At 48.9% G+C, this 23,347-nt stretch overlaps 1 protein-coding gene across 2 annotated transcripts; it reads right to left on the bottom strand.

Moving 5' to 3' along the window:
• Positions 1 to 3,337: 3,337 nt before the first annotated feature.
• Positions 3,338 to 11,029, bottom strand: TTYH1 (tweety family member 1). 2 transcript variants are annotated; one of them, XM_072607507.1, is made up of 14 exons: positions 10,766 to 11,029; positions 9,279 to 9,466; positions 8,135 to 8,246; positions 7,595 to 7,815; positions 7,321 to 7,416; positions 6,700 to 6,772; positions 6,504 to 6,579; positions 6,300 to 6,355; positions 5,744 to 5,836; positions 5,548 to 5,640; positions 4,703 to 4,845; positions 4,350 to 4,395; positions 4,037 to 4,114; positions 3,338 to 3,683 (listed from the first exon to the last, which is right to left on the bottom strand). In XM_072607507.1, exons 1-13 carry the CDS (start codon positions 10,892 to 10,894, stop codon positions 4,076 to 4,078), a joined length of 1,365 nt encoding a protein of 454 aa, XP_072463608.1. In that variant the 5' UTR covers positions 10,895 to 11,029; the 3' UTR covers positions 3,338 to 3,683; positions 4,037 to 4,075. The 2 variants fall into 2 exon arrangements, with proteins under 2 accessions (XP_072463608.1, XP_072463607.1); XM_072607506.1 differs by lacking the exon at positions 4,350 to 4,395.
• Positions 11,030 to 23,347: the final 12,318 nt, after the last annotated feature.

The raw sequence follows: 23,347 nt of genomic DNA, 5'->3' as shown, positions 1-23,347 counted from the left end.
ACTGAGTTAGCCTATTTTTCAAGGTGTTATTTTCTTCAGCATTTTTTTGAGTCTTATTTAGCAAGCTGTTGACTCACTGTTCATGATTTTCTTGCATCATTCTCATTTCTCTTCCCAGTTTTTCCTCCACTTCTCTTACTGGATTTTCAAAATCTTTTGTGAGCTCTTCCATGGCCTGAGACCATTGCATATTTATTTTGAAGGTTTTGGATGCAGAAGCCTTGACTTGCTCTGACAGTCTGCATTGTTCTTCCTCATCTGAAAGGATGGAAGAAAATACCTATTCACCAAGAAAGTAACCTTCTATAGTCTTATTTTTTTCCCCTTTTTTGGGCATTTTCCCAGCCAGTTACTTGACTTTTGAGTCCTTTGTCAAAAGGAAAGTATACTCTGGGGACCTGTAAGTTCTCAGTTCCTCCAAGGTGGCACAATCAAGGGAGAGGAGTTTACTCTCCTCCTGGCCTGCACACTGTTCTGGCAGCAAGCAAAAAACCCAGAATCTGCCAGTAGAATTCCTTCTCCACAACCACCTCCCTCTCTATCATACCAGGGCTCCTCCTCACCCCAGTGCGTCTCTCAGGGCTGAGATTCATATCAGTGGCTCAATTCCCCCAGGGGCTTTAGGTGGAGGTCCCCAAAAATGGATGCTGCCACTGCAGTGGCAGCTGCCAGGGGTCGAGAGCACAGTTCCCTACTCCTGGGTGAAGGAACTTTCTCACTGACCTTTGAAACTGTCTTTGGCATTTGTGGGTTGGGCAGTCTGGGAATTGCTGCTGCTGGTGACTCCCAGAAGTCCTATCCCTGTCCTGCCCCTGGGCTGCAGTCCTCGCCTGGTATGATAGACCATTCCTGTTGGCCCTCCAGGCTGTCTTGGGCTGGAAATCTCTTTCACTCTGTTGTTTTGTGGCTTCTGCTGCTCTAAAATTTGTTTAGTCATTTTTACAGATATTTTATGGGCTATGTGGGGGAGCTTCTACAGGCCCATGTTTCTAGTGCACCATCTTTGCTCTGCCCACTCCCATGGATTTTCATTGCCATCTTTATGCTAATGATTCTAAAATCTATCCCTCCTGCCCCAGTGTCTCTGCTGACTTCCAATCTTGTGTCTCCAACTACCTTTCAGACATCTTGAATTGGATGTCTAATAAACATCATGTCCAAAACAGAGCTTGTTATCTTTCCCCCTAAACCCTTCCTCCCTCCTACATTTCCTGTGACTGTAGAGGGCAACACTATCCTCCCAGTCCCTCAGATTCACAACCTAGGAATCATTCAGAACTCATATTCTCATCCCTCATACCCAATCTTCTGCCAAGGCCTGTAAATTCTATCTTTGTAACAACTCTCTCCTCTGACACTGCCCTGAAGACCCCCATCCCTTCATACTTGATTTTTGCACTAACCTATGCAGGAGTCTTTCCTCCTCAAGTCTCTCTCCACTTCAGTCTATCCTCCATTCAAACCACTAAAGTGTTTTCCCTAAAATGCAGATATGATCATGTCATCCCCCCACCCCCTGAAATAAACTCCAATGGCTTCCTTTTGACTCCAGAAGTAAATATAAAATGCTCTGTATTGTATTCAAGGCCCTTTTCAGTACTTTTGGATCCAGTGACTCTGGCCTATCTTGGTTCCAGGTATTCTCTCTGACTGTCTCCTATGCCTAGAATGTTTTCCCTCTGCTCCGACCACTATCTCCCTGGCTTCCTTTAAGTCCCAATGAAAAACACCACCTTCCCTAGAAAACCATCTCCAAGTCCTCTGAATCCCGGTTCCTTCCCTCGCATCATTTCCTTCTATCCTGCATATACTTTGCATGTTGTCTGCCTCATTAGCCTGGCATACAGTAGGTGCTTAATAAAGGATTGTTGCTTAATTGATTTCATATGTTTCTACCTGCACAGGCTGTTCCCCCCATGCCTTTTGGAACCTTCCTTTCCTCCGAGGCTTGGCTCCTGTGTAAAGTCCCTCCTGGTCCCTCTGGGGGCTCATGCTGTCTTCCTCAAATTTTCCTGAAACACTTAGCCTGGTTATGGGCCGTGTCCCCCAGAAAAAGGTAAGCTCCTTGGGGACAGGGACTGTTTGTCCTGCTGTCTTCAATCCTCAATCATAGTACAGTGCCTTTAAAAGAGTAGATATTTTGAAGTATCCCAATCAGTTAATCAGTAAAACATTAAATACCAATTCTTTGCCAGGCACTGCTCTGAGTGCCGAAAATATTTCCTTTTGATAATATCTCTGGAGCTGGTGGGTGCTACATAGGCCATATTGTCTAACCCCTCATTTTACAAATAAAGAGACTCTGAAGTGAAGTGAAATGACTTCCCAGAGATCACACTAGTAGTGCCAGAATGACTAGAACCTGCGGTTGTACTGACTTCAGAGCCAGAGCTCCAAGCTGCTTCCAAGCCCTGGGCCTCCTTGAGGGGAGAATCAGTCAACAACTGGGCATGTAGGTGCTGAAGACAAATACAAATCTAAAGCACTTCCTGTGGGGAATGGGCAGAAATTCTACTAAGGCCATGCTGGGCCCTTTGTGTCTCCCAATTAGAGCAATGGACCTGATGGGGAACAGCCGAAGGAGACCCAGACCCTGTTTTTTTGTCCTAAGGTGAGGAGGAAATGGATTTGGAGATCTGGATCCAGTCCTGGGCATGAAAAAGACAGAGAAAGAGAACCCAGCACCATGACAGGAACTTAAGAGGGACAGAAAGAAATGAGGCTTGGCCCAATGTGTGCAGTGCAGTGGAGAAGAAGAGAAAGAAAGAGTCAGATTCTTCCCCAGGCACAGAGAGTGGGGTGGGAGAGAAGGAAGGAAATGGAAATCTGCTGGGCTCTGCGGGCACAGAGAGATTCATGCCTGGGGCTGAGCTGGATACCAAAGGGGGAAAGGCTGAGGGACCAAGATTTGCCCCCTTGGGAGCCACCCACAGGGTACAAGCTAGCTGTAGGAGTTGATTTTGAAGACCTAGATGGGGTGAGTAGAAGTGGCCACTGGTGATGACACCTCAAAAGGCCAACACTCTCATTTTACAAGTGGAGAAACTGAGACCTAGTGTATTTCAGTGGTTTGCCTAGGCTCAAAAAATTAGCAGCAGATCCAGCACTGAACCCCATGCCCTCTGCCTCCAAATCCAGTTGTCTTTACCCCAGAGCACACTGAAGAATCCCATTACCTTGTATAGTCCCTGCCAGTGGAGGGCGTGAGAGCCACTTGACGGTGAAACTGCTTCTGGTAGGGACAGTGTTTCTCAATAGATGGGCTCCCTGGAGGAGGGGGAATTGGGGTTGAGCCTTGATGGTTGGACAAAACCCAAAGAATAGCTCCAGACACATGTAAAATAAAGTCTTCTCTTTTATTTCAAATCTGAGTTAGTGGTGCTGGTTCTAAGCACAAGGAGCCCTGGGCCCAGGGGCTGGAAGGAATGGGCCAGGGGGAGGTTCTCCAGGGTAGCTGCTCCCAGGAGGGCCCTGAGCTCCCTGGCTCTCATCCTGGCTGGGATCCCTGGGCTCAAGCCTTGAATGTTGGTTAGGGAGGACAGGGAATTATCTTCTGGTCACTTCCTGGGGCAGAAAGAAGGACTTAGACTCTCCTGAGCCAGGCAGAGTATGGCAGTGTTAGTCATCATAGCTAGAAGAATCCTGGCAAGGAAGGGGAAATTTCTCTGGTGGGTGGGCGGTTCCTAGGGATGAAGAGAGACACAGAGAGGGTAAGAGCTCAGACAATGATAAGGATGGTGGACAGTTAACTCAAGAGACAGAAGAATGGGAGGGAAGGCCAAGATACCGAGCAATGGACAGACAGAGACAGTAATGGAAAGAGAAACTAAGGGTCAGTCAGAATGGCTAGAGAGACAGAGAGAAGAGTGGGTAAGGAAGCTGATGGAGAAAGGAGATGCGGTTTAGGAATGGAAGAGAGAGGCTAAGGGACAGAAGGATGGACAGAGAGACTGGGGCACACAGAGACCCATTAGAAGCAATCCAGGGTGAAATGGGACATGAGGCTTAGGGCAAGGAAAGGAAAGCTGTGGCTCACCAGAGGTGGGGGTAGCAGACCCAGCCCAAGGAGGGAGTCTCAGATGGACGACTGCCACTGGACAAAGCGTTTTGATTCCTGTTGGCCCAGAGAGGGAGAGAAAGAGTAAATAAAGCATTTCAGGAGATGTTCTCCCCTACCCCATAGTAAGAAGTCCAGCCCCTAGCCCCTGCCCCATAGGGACTCAAGCAGGGATGTAGCCCTCAGTCTCTGCCCCCTCAGAAACACAGACATGCATCTGATTTCCATCTTCCCCTTCTCCCCCACAGTGCATGCCCGCCTGGGAACCCAGGTGTCCAAGTGCCCCACATGCCTGAGGGTTGAAGGGATCATCATCTTCTGGGTCGCCATAGTCGTCGCTGGGGGGAGCGGGGCACAGAGCTGGGAAGGTGGCAGGAGGGGAAGTTCCCTCCCCTTCTGATAGATGGGCACCCCCAGAATACTGTGTTTCCTTCCCAGACCCCTGTGCACCCTCCACCTCACTGCCTGGCAATCTGAGGAGTCCTATACACCCCTAATCTCCCCCTCCTGTTTTAGGGGAACCTCCCACAACAGGCCCCTTTAGCACCTTATAGGGAATGGCTGGGGCTCTGTCCATGGTCCTACACTTGGAGACTCTACCCAACTCAGCCACCCTCTCCCAGTCTCCCACTTCCAGCTGCTTACCTGGGTGGGAAGTGGGCCCAGGCACCGGGCAGGCTGCACAAAGCCGTGGCCAGAGCCAGAGCGGAGAGCAGGGAGAAGAGGAGCAGGAAGAGGAGGCCCTCCATGGAGTCCTCACATAAGCCCCGCAATGCAGCCCCATAGTCCTGGGGGCAGGGGGCCAGAGCAAGCATCAGCAGGGTTGATTCCTCCCCACCCCCACCCCCACCCCCACTGTTCAATTAGCTGCTTGATTTCTCCCACCCCAGCAAAGGAGTCAGGCAGAAAAACAGTTCTGGGCTGTTAACTGAGAGACCCACATTTGAGTCCCTATCTGACTCGACTCACTGTTTGACCTTGTTGAGGCCCTGCCCTGCAATTGGCCTCAGTTTCCTCATTTGTACAATGAGGTTCTCCAAGGGTTCATCTGACATTTTAGGATTCCCAGTATTTACTGAGTCCAGGAGAAGTCAGAGTAGGGGAGAGATCACATACATCTCATTGCAGAAGTCCAGGAAGGCTTCCTAGGGAGTGGGTCACCTGAATTGGGCAGGGGAAGATTTGGAGCTGAAGGGAGGGGAGGGAAACAGTCACAAGGAAGTAGAAGGGGTGGCCAATCCAAATGGAGAAGAAGGGGGCTTCATAGAAAAAGATGGAGGGGAAAGCAGGGGCTAGACTGAGGTGACCTCAAAGGATGGGTCAAGGAGGCAGAAGTGATTCCTGTTTGGGGGAGAGGGGAGAGAGATGTAGGAAGCAGCTCTGGGCCTAGGACAAGAGAGATGGGTATGGGGGAGACTGAACCCAGGGGCTTTCAGAGAAGACAGGAGGGGGAGTAACTGGGAAAGAAATGAGGCGGAAGGTTTGGTCACCTTGTGCAGCCCTCGGCAGTGCAGCAGCGCCACCAGCTGGTGGAAGTTCCCCTCTGTCACATTCAGCATCTCTTCCAGGGCCAACAGTGGCTTCTGTTTCCAGTCCAGAAGGAGTTAATGACTAATCTAGAGAACCTTGCCCTCTCCCATAGATCCCTCCCTATTAGGCCCTTTCCCCGGAAGGGTCCCCACTGACCTGGGCTGCTGGGAACTGGGGAACTGCCTCACGTTCCAGCCCTTGGAGCTGGGAGTAGATGCTGGCCAGAGACCGCTGGGACAAGGTCAGCCTCTAGGGGAGGTGGTGAGTGTGGGGAAAGAGAAGGAGGGAGGGAAGCCAACCCCTGGGTCCTCTCACCCACTCAGAAGGCCTCAGTTTCAAGACCCAGAAATTCCAGTCCCAGTCCCCCACTCTCAGAGACAACATTAGGAACTTGGAAATCTGCATCCTTATCCCCTTTACTCTGGGGACCCAGGTGTCCAGGCCCCACTGCCTTATAGCTCTAGACACCCAAAGAAATTATAGACATTTCAGCAATTACAACTTTTATGAGGCCCTGGGGCAGAGGAGCTTCATCCAACTCAGACCCACCATAGCCAAGTCACCTCAGGGGCTTCTAAGGGATTCATTTGTCACTTTCCAAATTGGGGGAGACAGAGGGGAAACACAGGAAGGAAAAGAGAAATGAGGGTCTCCTAATCTTGCTCCTCTTAGAGGCTTCAGACCCCCCACACACTTTGACCTGGAGACTCACCTCTTGGAAGGGATTGGAAACCACCTGGTTGCAGAGGAAGTAATAGTGAAGGATTTCTGTAGAGGAGGAAGAGGAAGAGGGAGGAAGAAGAAAGACAGAGACAAAAACAGAAATAGAGAGGTAGAGACAGAGAACACCCAGTGAGCCTAGGGGCAGGCTGCTCTCAGCAGCTGGCACTCAACCCTAAGGTTGCGCTCTTCTTACCTGGATTTAGGCCAGTTTCTTCCCTAGTCAGATTCAAGACATAAGGATCAGGACTGGAGCAAAAATCACTGAGGCCCTGAAAAGGGGCGGGGAAAGAAGAGAAGGGAATCTCTTGGACTCAAACTCAAGAGGCTTTACTCTGAGCCCCACTCTCTTTCTGGACCCAGAAATCCCAGTCCCCCAGTCTCATACTCACCACAGCAGCAGCTGCCTCTAGCCCCATGGATCCCCAGCTCAGCACGAGAACCAGCAGGCTCATGACAGTCATGCTAGTGCAGAAAGGGAATATTCATCACTATTTTCCTGCCATTCTCCTTCCTTGCCCCAAAGTCCTGGTGAAATTCTCTCCAAAACTAGATCCTCCCCAGTTCACCACCAAGTATCCTCTGAGCTGGACAGCTCCATGGTGCTGAATGCTTTATCCCGTAAGCCCTCCCTCCCTGCAGCAAAGAGCCTTTCCCATCTCAGAAGAGGCAAAAGAACCTCAGTACTGAGTACAGTGTCTGGCACATAGTAGGTGGTTAATAAATGTTTACTGACATTGACTTTAAGGAACCTTTCCCAAGGTCCTTGCCAGTGAGTTCCCTGGACTCAAGCCCTACCTGGGTTAGGGTTAGCTCCCTGGTGCTGAAAGTATTGTTTCAGGGGGTTGGTGAGATATTCCCTAAGGTCCCTCCTGTGTAACATCGGGGATTTAGGGCCCCAGTCTGTGGAGAGCTTAAAGGTGATAAAGGGGTCGGTACCCCTCAGGTAACGGGAGACCCCAAGTTCTGCATCTGGAGATAGCTGATGAAGTGAGGGGACCTGGCAAACTTACACAATCACAAGCCATTTGCTTTGCTTAGCCAGCCCAAGGAGAGTAAAGAGGCAGACAAGGAGATCGAGGAGCAGGAGGAGAATGTAGGCCAACCACCTAAAAAGGAGGACATGGGAGGGAAAAATCAGGACAAGTCTGGGTTTGAATCCCAGATTTGTCCCAACTTCCTGTGTGACTTGGGGTGAATCACTTCCCCTCTCTGGGAATTATGCTTCCCATAAATCTAATGGATGTCTCCCACCTGTGACCCTGCTGACCCCACCTTGGCCCACACCTGTACTCCTCCACAAAGGAGACACTTTCAGCCACCCGAATTGGGCTCAGGGGCACACCCCTCCAGAAAGCCAGTTCCCCAAGCTGCTGGGCCACAGCCTCAGCCTGCCTCCGGGCACCCCGGGCAGCTGCCACCAGCTCTGTCCTTGGGGCCATCACTTCCTCTAGAGTGGTCAGCTCAGATCTAACTGCTGAGCCCAGGCGTTCCACTGTTTCTGAAACCTGGAGCACAGAAAACAAAGTCAGGAGAGAGTATTGGTGTCTGGGTATCAGGAAGAACAGAAAGGACAGCTATTTGTGATAACTGCAGATGTCTGGGGATGAGCAGAGTCCTTGACTAATTTAAATGACCCCTCTAGAAGGCTCTGAGGAGAAGCAGATTGGTCCGATGGCTAGCTTGGGTAGAAACACAGGCTGTGACTGGATATTTCAGCCCCTTTGGCTGGGTCTGGGGAGGAGTTGAGGCCCTGAGTGAGGACAGCCTCTGTGGCTGGTTCTGGGGTCCCCCCCAACACATATGTCAGGATGAGGATGCCCTCACCAGCCGGTCGATAGAGCTGAGCGTATGGTTGGCATGCAGGAGGGAGAAGCTGAGCTGGGACACCCCATCGCTGGTCTCACTGTTGCCATAGAAACCGAGCCCGATACCAGCACTGGGAGGGGAGGGATTGGGTAGAGGACGGTTCAGCTCATCTCCCATGGCCTCCCCATCCTCTCCACCCCCTCTTCTCTAGTTCCAATGGAACAGCCCGTGGGAACCTGCCTCCCTCGGCCTGGGTTGCTGAGGCAACAGGAAGGGCTCACTCCCCCTGCCAGGGCTGTGGAGGAGAGGAAGGAGAGGTGGGAACACGATGAACTCATTGTGATGCAAATGAAGGGGTTAACCCCTTGCAGCCCAGCAAGCCTCCAACAGCTCCTGTCCTGAAGCCCCGCCCCTCAGGGAGCAGGCCTGGCATGACAGCCCTGCCCCCTGCAGACCCAGGCATGACCTCTGCTCCAGCTTCCTCCTTCTAGAGGACCCAGGCTGGGCCTTGCCCAGAGGCCCAGACCCCTTAGGGGACCCAGGCGGCTGGATCCCCCAGTCAGAGAGAGACACAGCCCTCATTGTGAACTGGACTCCTTCCCTCCTTTCCCAGGGTCCAGCCCCCTTCAGTTCCCCAGAGTCCATTGTCCTCGTCCTATTCCATACAAAGGTCCCTTGTTCATTTTCATCCCCCCCACCCCAGGCTGTGCCACTTCCCTCAGGGGTCTTTGTCCCCCTGGTCCCCGCCCCTTCCAAAGGATGGGACTCTGGTATCTGGGGCCCCTAGCACATCCCCTGCCCACCTCTGAGCAGAGGGGGCTGAAGAAGAACTTGAAGACCCTGCCCAGGGACCCTGGGAAGCCCTTCAGTGCTTAATGATGGGCATAGAAGTCTTCAACATTGTCATGGGCCTGGGGGAATCCTCCAAGGCTCTGGTATGGAGGGGGCCAGGAGGTCTTCAAGGCCTTCCTCTAAGGCTCTATTGGGGAGATGAGGAAGGCCCTTGAGACTCTCTTGTGGAGGCTGGCAGACAAAGGCTGTTATAGGGAGAGGAGAAAGCTTCCAAGCTCTGCTGGGGTCAGGGGGCAGGGGGCTGGGAGAGCCCTTTAGGGCCCCATTCTAGGAGTCCTCAGCCCCTCCCCACTCATGGGGTCCCAGGTACCAGCCAAGGAGAAGGGCAGCCACACAGCTCCAGGTGACACAGCCTCCTCCATCTGGAGAGCCTGAGGCCTCAGGGGGACCAGCCTTGGGCCTGCGGCAACGACAGCACGATCGGAGTAGGTACAGTCCCAGAACAAGCAGGTTCACCGCCAAGCCCAGCCCAGCCAAAGCTGCCACCAGCAGCAAGGCCTGAGAAGAGGGAGGAGGGAGGAGAGAGGGTCTACAGAGCTCACTGATGGAGCTATGGCAGACCAGTACACTATCCCCATCTGGGAAATGGGGGCGGTGACTTCATGGAAGTAGGAACCTGAACCTGGATTTTGCGTCTGTGTCCCTGGTACCCTGGGACATCAGGCAGTGAAGAGCCAGGTATGAGAGTGAAAAGCAGCTCCCAAAATAAAGAGAGCCCCAACTCTGCCCCTGAGTGTGTGTGAGCTCCAGGGAGTTTCGGCCAACCTCAGTATCCTCGTCTGTCAAATAGGGTTAGATGTCACTGATCTCCGCTTGGCCAGTTAGTTACAGGGACAGGTGTGGTATCTTCTACTGTGTAACTGAGCTTTAGAATGGGAGGACTGGGGAAAGCACAGGTTTATGTCTGGTTGTTTCAAACTGTGAGTTGCCTTGATTCACTGGCTCTGTGTGTATCTCCATGTGTGAGTGTGAAACTGAGTGTAATCACATATATGACTGTGTGTGTGGCTGGGAGACTATATCTGTGTGTGTCCAGGTGGTGTGTGTGTGTGTGTGTGTGTGTGTGTGTATGTGTGTGTGGCGCTATGATCATGATCATTGCTGGCTGGGAGCCTGTTCCTGTGAAGATCTCTCCGTGTGTGTCCAGGTGTGAAGTGTGTGTGTGTATATGTGTGTGGCTATAATCATGATCACTGCTGGCTGGGAGCTGTCCTTGTGAAGATCTCTCTGTGTGTGGCTGTGTCTATGTGTGTCTGCATGCAAGTAAGTGTGTGACAGCCTGGTGGGGTGGAGGGGGGCCTCCTTCATTTCTTTCACTGTGACCTAAATAGTTCAGCATTTACTGCCTGGCTCCCCCATCCCTCGAGCCCCTGGGGGCCCTTGAGTCAACCAGACTAGCCTCAATCACCCTCCCAATTAGCCTGCACTAATGAACTAGCCTCAGAGGACCCACTAGCCCCTGCTATCATGACCCTCCTCCAGCTCCCCCCAGACACAAATCCAGATCTCCCACATCCACCCAGAAAAATCCCAGTGCTTCCATTTCTACTTTCCCTCCCCCAAGAGACCCAGCTTTTTCTATGCCACGAGGGACCTAGATGCCTGATCTCCCAGTTCCCTTGTCTCAGGGACCAAAATGCCCCCGCCCCTAGCCTCAGCCCCCTCTGGGACTAGGCATGCCCTCCCTCCCTCCCTCCCTCGGGGACCCAGATGTCCCCTCACAGTTCCTCCCCCCTTCACAAAGACCCCACAGGTCCCCCAGTCCTGCCCCCTCCAGGACCCCTGTGTCCTCCACACCTGCTGGTAGTCCTGTTCCTGGGGGGCAAAGGTGCTGGCCACAGGTCGGAGCTGAAAGTTGGTGTGGGGTACCTGGTGGAGCAAGTGTACCCAGCCTGAGGGCCGGAAGCCTGGGGGTGGCCCCCCCATGGCCTCCTGGCCCCCAGAACTGCTCCGGGCGGGATGTGCTGTGGAGCTGAGGAGATGGCCCTGGTGGAGAAGGCAGAGAAGCAGAGGAGGAGGAGGAGGAGGAGGAGAAAACAGCAAGGGTTGGGGGGAGATTTGGGGAGTGGGAGGTGCCAGATCTTGGGTGGGAGGGGCCAGGGCTCCCCCTCGTGGCCATTGGAGGTTTCACACCTAGCTGGAATGACCAACTGGGAACTAGGGACTTCTGGCTCCCCAAAGATTCTAGGGGAGAGATGGAGATTGGGGCAGGGGAAATCATACAAGCAGAGGAGAGATGTGAGGCCTCGGAAGGGACTCTGTCTTGAGGTAGAGGGAGATTAGGCAGAGACAGGTGGTCCCTTCCAACAATACCGCATTTACAGGATGATAGACTCTTGGGGTGGGGTGGGGGTGGGGGGCGTTACTGCCCTTAGTGGAGTGGAGACCGAGCTTCAGGGGGGAACTTCCGCCCCCTGGAGAAGGGAAAAGGGAGAAAGCAGCTAGGGTTTTAGGGGAGATCCCACCCAGGGAGGGTCTGCAAGCCTGGGGGAGACCTTCCAGGCTCTGTTATGGGCCAACTGGGAGAGACTTCCAAGTCCTCCTTCAAGACTCTGTTATGAGGATGGGCAAGGCCTTCAGTGCTCCTGCCCTGGGGAGGACGGCCAGCCCAGTTCCCCGCCAGCCCCCTCCCCTTTTCCCCTTCCTCCACAGACTCCAGATCATTGTTTTTGGGGGGCGGTGAGTGTGTATAACAGAGTACTGAGAAAGAAAGAGGGCCTTTGACACCCCGAGGGCGGAGCTCAGTGGGGGTGGGAGTGGGAGACCCTGGTGGGAGTGGGAGGGCTGGAGCCGCGACTGAGGCAGGAGGATGAGGGGCGGACTAGAGAATTCCTCCTCCTAGCTCCCTTCCCTGCCCACGCCGGAGGATGCGCCCGCCAATGCACGTGGGCATCTCGGTGACGTCATCCATCACCAGGAAGGCTCGCTCGCTGCGCGGAGCGGGGAGGACCAGTTTGATAAAAGTGGGGGGAGGTGTTCCATCCGGACCCTCGCCCTCCCCGTCTTCCCGCTAGCCACCTCTCTCTCCAAGGGTCGGCAATTGAGAGACAGAAAAGACCTCAGAGATAACTAAGGACTGAGAGAGACATAGAGGGAGAGAAAGAAACCAAGACAGAGATAAGGACCCAAAGAGACAGGGGTCTAGAGACACATGGGCGGGGACAGAGAGAATACACCCAGGGGAAAGGGCAGACCCCCCTCCCAGCCCCCAGTCTCCCCCAACACACACACGTGCGCACACACACACACACACACACACACACACACACACACACACACACACACACACACACACACACACTGTCTGCTTAGAGCCTACCCAGGCCATGTTGGGGAGGAGAACCAGGGCTGGGGTTGTGAGGCAGGTCAAGCCCTGGGTTTGCTTTGGCCAGTCCTGATGCCATGAGGGTTTTAAAGAGACTAATTTCCTCCCGTAACACAGAGAAGTTGAGGCCCACAGTAGCGCAGGGTTTCCTGCCAAAGGAATTGGAGCTCAAATTGGGGTCTGAATTGTCCCTCAGGAGCCAGGATACTTGCCTAGTTTGGGTCAATGATTCTCCCCCATGCCCCTCTGCTCACCACCACACTCACCCACCCTCTCTAACTCTCTCCCTCCCCTGAGTGCTGGTGAAATGCAACTGGCTTGGACCCCTCTAGGGAGGCTGAGGCTAATTAGACACATCCCATGCTTCTGATTTTCTGAGTAACCAATCAGCTATCTTCCCCAGGGTCTGGGACCACCATGACTCCCACTCTCAATGCCCTGCTGTACCTTAGTGAATCCTGGGCAGGGGAAAGTTGGCAACACCCTATTTGGGACTCTCAAAGCCGAAATGGACCTTAGAGGCTAGCAAGTTCAGCCCAAGATCCTGGCTCCCCCTCTACTAAGCCCAGTGAAAGGAAATGACCTGTCCAAGGACACAGCCAGACCTTGAACCCTGGTGCTGTGGTGCCTAACCAGCCTTCTCAGATTAAGCTCCAGGTCAGGCCTCTGGGCATTTTGGAATTTGGTGAGGACACAAGGACCTGTATAGCTGTCCAGCCAATGTGGGGGACTGAGGACAGGGGAGCCTAGCCTGGTTTGAGGAGGATGACCCCAGAGTCCACTGAGGCAACAGGTGATAGGGACAGGGGGGAGCTAGGACTTCAGCCTGTGAGTCTTCCAAAACCAGTCCCCAGAATGACCCTCTGGCTCCAGTGTGGGGGTGGGACATACCCACCCAAGGGGGTTAGTGAGGAGAAGTAACAGGGAGAGGTTGAGGGATACATGGCAGACCAAGGAGGTGACACCCTTTCTCACCTCCAAACCTGCCAAAGGGGATTCTCCCCCTTAACACACTCACTGCTCACACTCTTCTTGGAACCTCTCTTCCCTTCACTCATTGTATCCCAGGTAGACAAAAGAGACCTCTGCACAAGAGTGAGGCTCCTCAATCCAGGAACTCAGGGTAACTACAGAATGTCTGCAGCTCCCCTTGGCATGTTTGTCAGACATCCTTACCTGCTCAAACCTGGTCCAAATGGAAAAAGAGACCCAAGAGAGGGGACACATAGAGAGTCCAAGAGACAGGGGAAGGGAGGCTTGGGGGGGGGGGAGTCACTAGAAAAAATATGAGTGGGATGGGAGACAAAACCCCAGCTCTTCAGTTTTCCCAGCTCTTGATTCACAGGGGACCCCGTGAGACCCCTGCCACTCACCAATATAGCCAGTCTAGCTGGCCTGAGCCCCAGGGGGTCTGAATGCCTCTCCCAGGAGTGAACTGAGGGGGTTGTCTCAGCTGTTCTCATCTCAGCTGTGTGACCCTTCCCAAGGAATATTTCTTCTTGCCCCCTAATCCAGCTTCTGACCAAACTTAGTGACTTAGGGCTCTGTCTCCAAGCAAAGAGAGAAACTCAAATCTTGGGCAGCTCTGTGGCACAGTGGAGAGTGTTCCCAGACATGGAGTCAGGAGGACCTGAGTTCAAATCTTAATCCTGGGCAAGTCACTTCACCTGGTTTCCCTCAGTTTCCTCATCTGTAAAATGAGCTGGAGAAGGAAATGGCAAACCCCTCCAGTATCTTCACCAAGAAAACCCCCAAAGTGGTAACAGATACAACTGAAACACCTCAACAGCAAAATGTGCCAAGCACTGTGCTAATCATTTTAATAAATATCCTCTCACAACTCTAGGAAGGATGATCTCCATTTTACAGCTAAGGTTTAAAAGAGCAATTCCCAGTGACTTCTTTCAGGAGGTATGAACACTACTCCGACAAGTCAAGAAAGGAAAGAAATGATCCATAGAGCAAACAAATTAGCCACATCCCCGGGGGCTTGAAAACGTTAAGCTGCAAAGAAATTTGAAGTTGTCAGTAGAAGAAATGCCTTCAGTAACAAGAAGAGATTTCCCTGTCTCCTCCTGCCTCCTCCCAGTCATGTAGCTTTGAAGGGTGGCAGCCATGCACAGAGGGCCAGTAGTAGAATCAGGAAGACTCATCTTCCTGAGTTCAAATCTAGCCTCAGAGACCTAGTAGCTGTGTGACACTAGGCAAGTCACTCTACCCTGTTTGCCTCAGTTTCTTCATCTGTAAAATGAGCTGAAGAAGGAAATGGTAAACCACTCCTGTACCTTTGCCAAGAAAAAGTCACTCATGAAGAGTCAGACATGACTGAACAACAATGCCCTCAGGAAAAGAAGCACATACACTTCTCCACCATTTATCATTCTCCTTTTCTATCATATTAGCCAATGTGATAGGTGAGGTGGTACTTCAGAGTTGTTTTGATTTGCATCTCTCTAATCAATAATGATTTTGAACTTTTTAAATATGACTATAGATAGATTTAATTCCTTCATTTGAAAACCGTTTAGTCATATCTTTTTACCATGTATCAATTGGGGAAGGATTTATATTCTTATAAATTTGATTCAGTTATCTATATTTGAAAGAAATGCTGCCTTTAGCAGCAATACTTGTTGTAAAAATTGTTTCCCAGCTTTCAGCTTTCTTTCTAACTTTGGCTGCATTTGTTTTGTTTGTGCAAAACCTTTTCAATTTAATATAATCAAAATTACCCATTTTGCATTTCATAATGTTCTTTATCTCTTATTTGGTCATGAATTCTTCTTTTCTCTATAGGTCTGACAGGTAAACTATTCCTTGCTCTCCTAATTTGCTTATGGTATCACACTTTATGTCTAAAACATGTACCCATTTTGACTTTACCTTGGTATATGGTGTGAGATGTTGGTCCATGTTTAGTTTCTGCCATCTTATTTTCCAGTTTTCCCAGCAATTTCTGTCAAATAGTGAGTTCTTATCCCAGAAACTGAAGTGTTTGGGTTTATCCAACAGTAGATTACTATAATCATTGAATACTGTCTCGTGTATCTAACCTATTCCACTGATCTACCACTCTATTTCTTAGCACCAAATAGTATTGACGATTGCTGCTTTATAATATAGTTTTATATCTGGTATGGCTAAGCCATCTTCCTTTGCATTTTTTCCTATTAATTCCCATTATATTCTTGATCTTTTGTTCTTCCAGATGAATTCTTTCTGGCTCTGTAAAATAATTTTTGGTAGTTTGGTATGGCACTGAATTAAGTACATTAGTTTGGGTAGAATTGTCATTTTTATTTTATTAGCTCAGCCTACCCATGAGCAGTTAATATTTTTCCAATTGTTTATATCTGACTTTACTTGTGTGAAAAGTAAAAACTTTTCTTTTTATGCAGGATGGCTCTTCAGGAAGGGACACGGGAAGATTTAAGCAGCATAAGAACTCAAGACATCAATTTCTGAAAAATCAAATTGACAGATTTCTAGCCAGAGTTCACCTGGTGGGTCAGCATGCTTCTGTCTGATGTCTAACAAATCTAATCAAAAGGGTGGTTGGGGGTGGGGGGGGAGGGGACACACAGAAGGAGAGAGAACACCTGAGGAGTCCACACATCCCAAGATAAAACCCAAGAAAGGAGTCAGCAGTCAAAGTGTACACAAGTTGTACATGGCCTCAAATGTACACAAATGCCTGATGTTTAGAGAACAGCCAGCCCAGACTAGAGGCTGTAATGCAAAGAGGAAAGTTGGCCCTCCCAAATGGCCCTGAGATCTGGTGGGAGGAAGCCAGTGACCACCCTTGGCTCAGGTGGGTCTACTTTGCTCAAAAGAAACAGGGTTGATGGTTTGGTACATTAGGAAAGCGCACACAGGTGAGGACAGCCAGGGGCCTGAGACAGGTGGAATGATGGGGCATGTTTGGGAGGAAGTCAAAATAAGGGGGCAAAGGAAGTGATGTTATCATTGGATTTTACCTCGGAATACCTGGAGAGAGAAAGGAAATAAATGAGAAAGCAAATCGTAGGCCTGGAACCGAGACTTGTTAGAGTAGTGAAAGCTAGATATTCAGCAGATAGAACCCCAGGGTCTACATCTGAGGTCTAATCCAGCCTCAGGCATTCTCTAGCTGCATGACCTTTGTCTGCCTCAGTGTTCTCATCTGTAAATTGGGAATGATAATAGTACCCCCCTCCCAGGGTTTTTGTGAGGATCAAATATTTGTTAAGTATTTTATAAACCTTAAAGTGCTTTAACAATGATAGCTATTAGTGATGGGGGGGTTTTCAATTCTCCAGGCTTTAGATGGAGTATTCTCTCTCTCTCTCTCTCTCTCTCTCTCTCTCTCTCTCTCTCTCTCTCTCTCTCTCTCTCTCTCCCTCCCTCCCTTCTCACTTTCACCTCTCTTTTTCTTTCATTACCTCTGCCTCCCCCCTCCTCTGTCTCTCTCTTCCTCCCTTCTTTTCTCCCTCTTTCATTTTCACCCCTCCTCTCCCTCCTTCCCCCTTTCCCCTTCTCTTTCTCACTCTCTGTCTTCCATCTCTCTCTGTCTCTCTCTACTCTTCCCTCCTTCCCTCTCTCACTTTCTTCTCTTCCCCTCCCCCTCCCCAAAGCAGAAAAGGTAATAACGTGCTGATTTATTTCAGGGATTATTTTGTCCAAAGATGGAGGAACCAATAAAGGGATACTGTCTGCCTTTTCTCTGGCTATTCTCCATGCCTGGAATGCTCTCCCTCCTCATCTCCATATCTTAGCCTATTCCTTGGCTACCTTCAAGTCCCACATAAAATCCCATCATCTGTGAGAGACATTCCCAAGCCTCTTTATGCTAGTGCCTTTGCTCTGATTGACTATTAAAAGCATCCATCTTATAATAATTAATTTATTTTAAGCCTAGGAGATGACATCAGAGTTCCTAAGATCAACTAGGTTCCCTTCTCTTTGGATTTATGGAGGGTTTTTTAGATAAAAGGTTCTTAATTCAGTCACAATTGCTTTGGGTCCCCAGTTAGAAAAAAAATTCTAACATCTACCCAGTAACCTCACATTTATACCCATCTCACCTGGCCTCTTTGTGGTTGAGGCAAAGTTCAGTTTGCTTGAAATATCTGTATATAAATAGCAGATTATATTATGGGATCTGCTAATAGAAATCAAGAGGGAAAGCTGAGGAAAGAGGTGATCTTTTCTTGGGACTTCTCTCCTCTTGGTCCTACCTTTGAGGTGGGCACCATTGAGCCAAGCACTCCCTCAGATCACCCTTCTTTGCCATGGCTCCGAGCTCCCCTTTCTCCTTGAAAGTGGGCCCGAAATGCTACTGAAACAACCTTCCAGACTTCCTTCTCTCAGAATATCTCCCCTTGGGAAGTGGCTTCTTCCTTTGTACAAATGGCTCCAGGCATGTCCCAGGTCCCAGTCTCTCTCTCTCTCAGTGGTTTTGATTGATTCAAGGAGGTGTATAGGATTTATCCACACTCAGTTCACACCCAGAGTTAACCAAAAAGTACTTTTTGCCTGGTTGAAGTATCAGAGCTGAAATGGGGTAATTTCAACTTCACCTTTACACTGATTCTCACTGAGAGGAATTGGTTTCTGGGGTAAAAAATGATAAGAAATCTGAGTGGAAGTGGCCTAGAGTTTGTGACAGAAGAGAGAAAATCTAGGAATGATCTGACTTGTACCTTCAATTTGGGGAAAATGGATTTCAAAGAGTTCAGATAAAAAAGACTGGTGTTGCATCTGACTCTTCATGACTCCATATGGAGTTTTCATGGCAGAGATACTAGAATGGTTTTCCATTTCCTTCTCCAGCTCATTTTATAGATGAGAAAACTGAAGCCAACAGAGTTCAGTGACTCGCCCAGGGTCATACAAATAATAAGTATCTAAGGCTAGATTTGAATTCAGGTAGATGAGTCTTCCTGACTGAAGGTCCAAGGCTCTATCCACTGCACCACCTAGTCTCCATCCCCATAGCCCCTCCCAAAAAGATAGGTAGGATCCCACAGACTAAAATACTCCAGAGGAAGTCAGTCCAGGAAGTATGGAAGATGATTAGGAATGAAATCTGCAGGCACAAAGAGAAATAGTTCCAGTGAAGAGGAAACATGGGATTTGTCTGAAGAGACCAATGGATACGCAGAGAACTCACCATGTAAACCAATTTTTAAAAGAACCATCCAGAAGAAGGAAACAATAAATGGGGGGAGGGAGGTGAATGGGAGAAAAAGAAGGCAGAACAGCCTTGTTAAAACAATGGCAGGAATGCCAAAGCTCAGAAGGAATTGAGACTGGCCTAGGGAGGAAGGACCAACCAGAACATCCTATCTATGGGGAGGATGAGAAGCATCAGAGGATGATGTTTGTTAGGGGGAGGGGGAGTCAGGACAACGACCAAGGACAACAGAAATGGACAGGGGCTCATTTTTCTTTTTGTTTCCATTTTCTTGACCAAGAACAACAACTGACCTTCTGACTGGAAACACCTGAACAGCTAACAGAAATTTAATAGTCAAGATAAATTTATCTGACTATAAGAGAAACCCTTGATGCCCTGGATGAACTCAAATCACGTAACCCAAATCAGTTCTATCGTTGGATCCTGCAAGAACTTGCTGACTGCAGAGCCCAAGTATGTGGTACTGGAAAGATCCCAGAAAAATGGGAGAGGACCCCACAGAAGACCGGAGAGGGACAAATCGAGTGATTTTCAGCAAAGGAAAGAGAATGGTGCCTGCCAGCACTAGGGCAGTGGAAGGGTTAGTTAGCCTCGACAGAGAGAAGAATCACTTCATTGTCAAGGCCTGAAGGAAAGGGAGGGGAGGAGATAGAGAGATGAGAGAGACAGAGACAGAAATTTAGAGGGGCATAGAGGCGGGTGGGGGAGGATGGTCAGATACGATATTTAGGAAGATTATTTTGACAGCCAACTGGACTATAGGCTAGAATGAGGAGACACTTGAAACAGGCAGACCCAGCAGCAAGTCAATGAAGTAATTAAGGTGTGAGGTGATGACAGCCTGCACCAGAGAGGTGGCAGAGGGCATATAAAAGAAATATTGTGAAGGTAGAATTCACAGGACTTGTCAACAATTGGATGGGGGTGGGGAGAGAGAGAGAGGAGTCAAGGATGACACTGAGTTGTGAGTCCAAGTAACTGGGAAGATGGTGGTGTCGTTGATACGATAATAGAGACATTAGAAAGAGAGAGGGCTTAGGAGGAAAGAGAAAGAATTCAGCCTTCAGCTTGTTCAGTTTCAGATGAGGACAGAACAACCATCTTGAGATAGTAAGGAGAGAAAGATAAGAGACTGGATGTCAACAGACAGTTTAAGGCAGGAAAGGTTGACTTGAGAATCACCAGCCTAGAGATGGTCATTGAATCCATGATGAGATCCCCAAGGGAAGTAGTCTAGAAGGAGAAGACCCAAGACAGACCTTTGGGAGACATCCACCCATCAATAAGAACTTAAATCAGATCCTGCTTCTGAAACACATTGATTGTACCACTTTGGGCAAGTCACTTAAATCCTCAGCACCTCAGGCTACTTTCCAAGAGTGTAAGCTGAAGTAGAGTGTAGAGTGCTTTAGAGCGTAGAGTATAGGTGCTGATTTGTACTGCTGGAAGCAATTTCCTCACTTAGGGAGGTTCTCTATGCCAAAAAAAGAACCCAGGTGTGCTCCTTATATCTGTTGATACAATTATAGAATTTTAAAAATGACTAAGATGGTTAATTATGTTGATAGTTTTCACAGTATTGAAACAATCCTGCATTTCTGGAACAAACCCAACCTGATCAAAGTGCGTAGTCTAAGAATGCTGCTATAGCCTCTTGGCTCACATTGTTTTCAATATTTGTATCAATAGGGACTAGAGATTTCTTTTTCTATTTTATCTCTTCATGGTTTAGATATCAGGATCAAATTTGTCTTCTAGGAAGATTTTAATGGAAACTCTTCTGTGGTAGGAGCAGTATCTGCTATGTAAGGTAAGCCAATTTTATATTTTCAAAGATATCGAAGCCATTATACAATGGATAAGTGGTCAAGGTATATGAAGATGAAGTTTTCAAAGGAAGATATCTGAGATACTTATAGATAGGGGAAAGATACTCTAAATCGTGAATAATTAGAGAAATAAAAATTAAAGCAACCTTGAAGTTCTACCTCCAAAGATCAGCCATGAAAATGGAGGGTCTTCAGGGAAACAGGTACACTAATGCATTATTGGTGGAACTGTATATTGTCTCAATTCTGACCAAAAAGCTACTAAACTATGAATACTCTTTAACTCAGTCAAACCACTACTAGGCTTATTCTCCAAAGAGAGCAAAGAAGGACAGAATGGACCTCTTTGTACAAAACTGTCTTTTCATGGTAGAAAAATATCAGAAATTAAAGAGGTGCACCTAGGTGGCGCCATAATGCACAAAATACTATACTTTGAGTCCGGAAGACCTGAATTCAAATTTGATCTCAGACACTCATTATCTGTGCAACTCTGGGCAAGTCACTGCCTCAGTTCCCTCATTTACAAAATGGGGACAATACTAGCACCAACCTCAGGTAGGTCAGGACCAAATGAGATAACAACCAGTACCTCTTCTTCCTTTCCTCTCTTTATAGTTGGGCTTCTGACATCATCATTCAACCGAAAATACTTTCTCTAAGCTATCAGTGAGTTGACAAATCTAAGGACTTTTCCTCATTCCTCATCCCTCTCTGGGGCCTGTGACACTGTCAATCACCCTTTGACTGATAATTGATCATTTTTCTTTTCTGTTTTCTAGACACTGCTCTCTTCTGGTTCTCCTACCTAGGTGGAATGTTAATTAGAGAGTTAAAAATCTTCCACATCCATTGATGGATCTGCCCATTAAGGGAAGTCTAATTAGGAGAGGTCCACACACCCTCCCCCTGGCTTTGAAAACCCAGATGTTGGTGCTTCTCTCTCTGGTAACTATGTATGTATGATGAGACAGTTGGATCTGTCTCTTGATCTGTGATATATGTATTGCTTATGATCAGGCTACTAGAAGCCCTGTCTGTTGATCTTTATTTCTCTGTATTTTCTTTGAAGTTCAGGTGCTGAATTTTCCCCCTGAACTAAGTGAATAATGTGTATCTGCTTGATTAAAGTGTTTGTTGCCACCTCAAAAGTTGCCTTTATTTTTAAAAAAGTAGATTTAAGAACCTGTACATGAGACTCTCCTGTGTATGTCGGGGTCCTTGCTGATACACTATATGACCTAATCTTCTCAAACTGGTTCTCCATCCAGGTCAGACCCACTCAATGTGGGAGTCCTGAGCCCCTGAGCCTGGGGCCTCCTTTGTCCTAGGCTCTCTTCTCCCTTTAGATTATTTCCCTTTGTGTACATTCTCTTTTATCATCTCTATGCAGGTGACTCAGATCTATTTGGCCAGCCCTAATCTTTCTCTCATCCTGTGTTCTTACATTACCTTCCCCACCTGCCCATCACCCAGATTGGAAATCTAGTGCTCCCACTCTAACTCTCCACCCCACCCCTGTGGATTTTACCTTTATAACATCTCTTAGGTATGCCCTTTCTCTCATTCGAGCTGTGCCCACTCTAGTGCAGGCTGCGTCATTCCCAGCATGGACTATAGCAATGCCTGGGGGTGGCCGAGGATCTGCCTGCCCACTCCCTACTACAGGCAACCTCCATTCAGCTACCAAAAGGATCCTCCCAAATCACATGTTCCTGTGTCCCTCCCAACCCCACCATGTGGTAAATGTATGCAGTAAATTCCAGTGGTTTCCTATTCACTCCAAGATAAAGCCCACTTTTTGACTTACACCAGTCCCATCCTCCCTTTCCAGTCTTGCTCCTTAGTCCCACCAGCCACATGCTCCTTGCTCCAGGGACAATGGCCTCTTTGCTATCCTTTGCCCAAGACACTCCATCTCCCAAAGCCCTTTCATCAGTATCCCACATGCCCTAACAGTCCTCCCTGCTCATCTGTACCCCTTGGATTCCTGGCTCCTTCAAGGTCAGGTTAAAATTCCACCTTCTACAGGATGTCTTTCCTTGCTGACTCCTCTTTGTCCTAGCACCTTCCTTCTCTTCATTAATTGCCAGTTTGGACTCTGGAGCTGGTATGAGCACATTGGTTTGCTGGTTCTCTCCTCCTGAGGGCAGAGGCTGTCTTTTGCCTCTCTCTGTGTCCCAGGCTTAGCATAGTTCCTGACACACAGTAGGTGCTTCATAAATACCTATTGCTCTTGACCTGAGCCTTTGCTAAAGTCTCCTTGGGGCCCCTCCCCCACCCCCACAAACTGCCTTGTTGGATTTGCTCTGTAATCCTTGTTTCTAAGAGTGTTCATTGCCGCCTCCCATAATCTTCCCTCTTCTTCCTCCCTCCCAGTTTTTAGAAAGAAGAAAGTGAGTGAAAGAAAAGACTTTGGGAACACAGATCAATGTTGGCATCTATCTCCTCTCACTGCCCCGTCCCTGTTCTTGGGGTCCCCCTGATTCTTATACTTCTGTCCTTTCTCTCCTTTTAATCAGCCTTAAAGATCAGACCCACTAAGGTCAACTTTATATGGCCTATGACCACTCCTTTCCCAAGGCTAATGAGTGCCATGGGTGCACAGAGAGCTGGGCCTAGAGTCAGGAAGACACATCTTCCTGAGTTCAAATCTGGCCTCCAGCACTTACTAGCTATTCAAGACCCTGGACAAGTCATTTATGCCTCAGTCTGACCTCAGTTTCCTCATCTGTAAAATGAGCTGGAGAAGGAAATGGCAAATTACTCCAGGATCTTTGCCAAGAAAACCTCAAATGGGATCACAGAGAGTCAGAAATGATCCAAATGACTAAACAACGCCTTGCCCAACTCTCCCCTCTCCTCTTAAACTCCCTCGTGCTGACCCCCTTCCTGATCTGCTTCTGCTCATTTGAGCCTCACTAAGGGTCAGAGCCTAAACTAATCAACCAGAAAATAGTTCCTTCTTTGTTGTAATTCCGAGAATGCCTCTTTCTGTGTCAACAAGGCCACATGGAGCTAACTAAGAGCATTTTCCTCTGTTTATA

Source organism: Notamacropus eugenii, chromosome 5 (genome assembly GCF_028372415.1).
Source record: "Notamacropus eugenii isolate mMacEug1 chromosome 5, mMacEug1.pri_v2, whole genome shotgun sequence".
Taxonomy (NCBI): domain Eukaryota; kingdom Metazoa; phylum Chordata; class Mammalia; order Diprotodontia; family Macropodidae; genus Notamacropus; species Notamacropus eugenii.
Note: the sequence above shows the minus strand (reverse complement) of the source record. Positions and strands in the feature narration are given on the sequence as shown.

What these genes read in the sequence shown, in the direction of transcription:
- TTYH1 (XM_072607506.1), bottom strand. Translation starts at nt 10,894, where the DNA reads ATGGGGGGGCCACCCCCAGGCTTCCGGCCCTCAGGCTGGGTACACTTG. An exon ending in AGCAAATGGCTTGTGATTGT is followed by an intron (nt 6,773 to 7,320) that starts GTAAGTTTGCCA and finishes TTTCTGCACTAG; the next exon opens with CATGACTGTCATGAGCCTGC. An exon ending in TGGGCCCACTTCCCACCCAG is followed by an intron (nt 4,115 to 4,702) that starts GTAAGCAGCTGG and finishes CTGGGCCAACAG; the next exon opens with GAATCAAAACGCTTTGTCCA.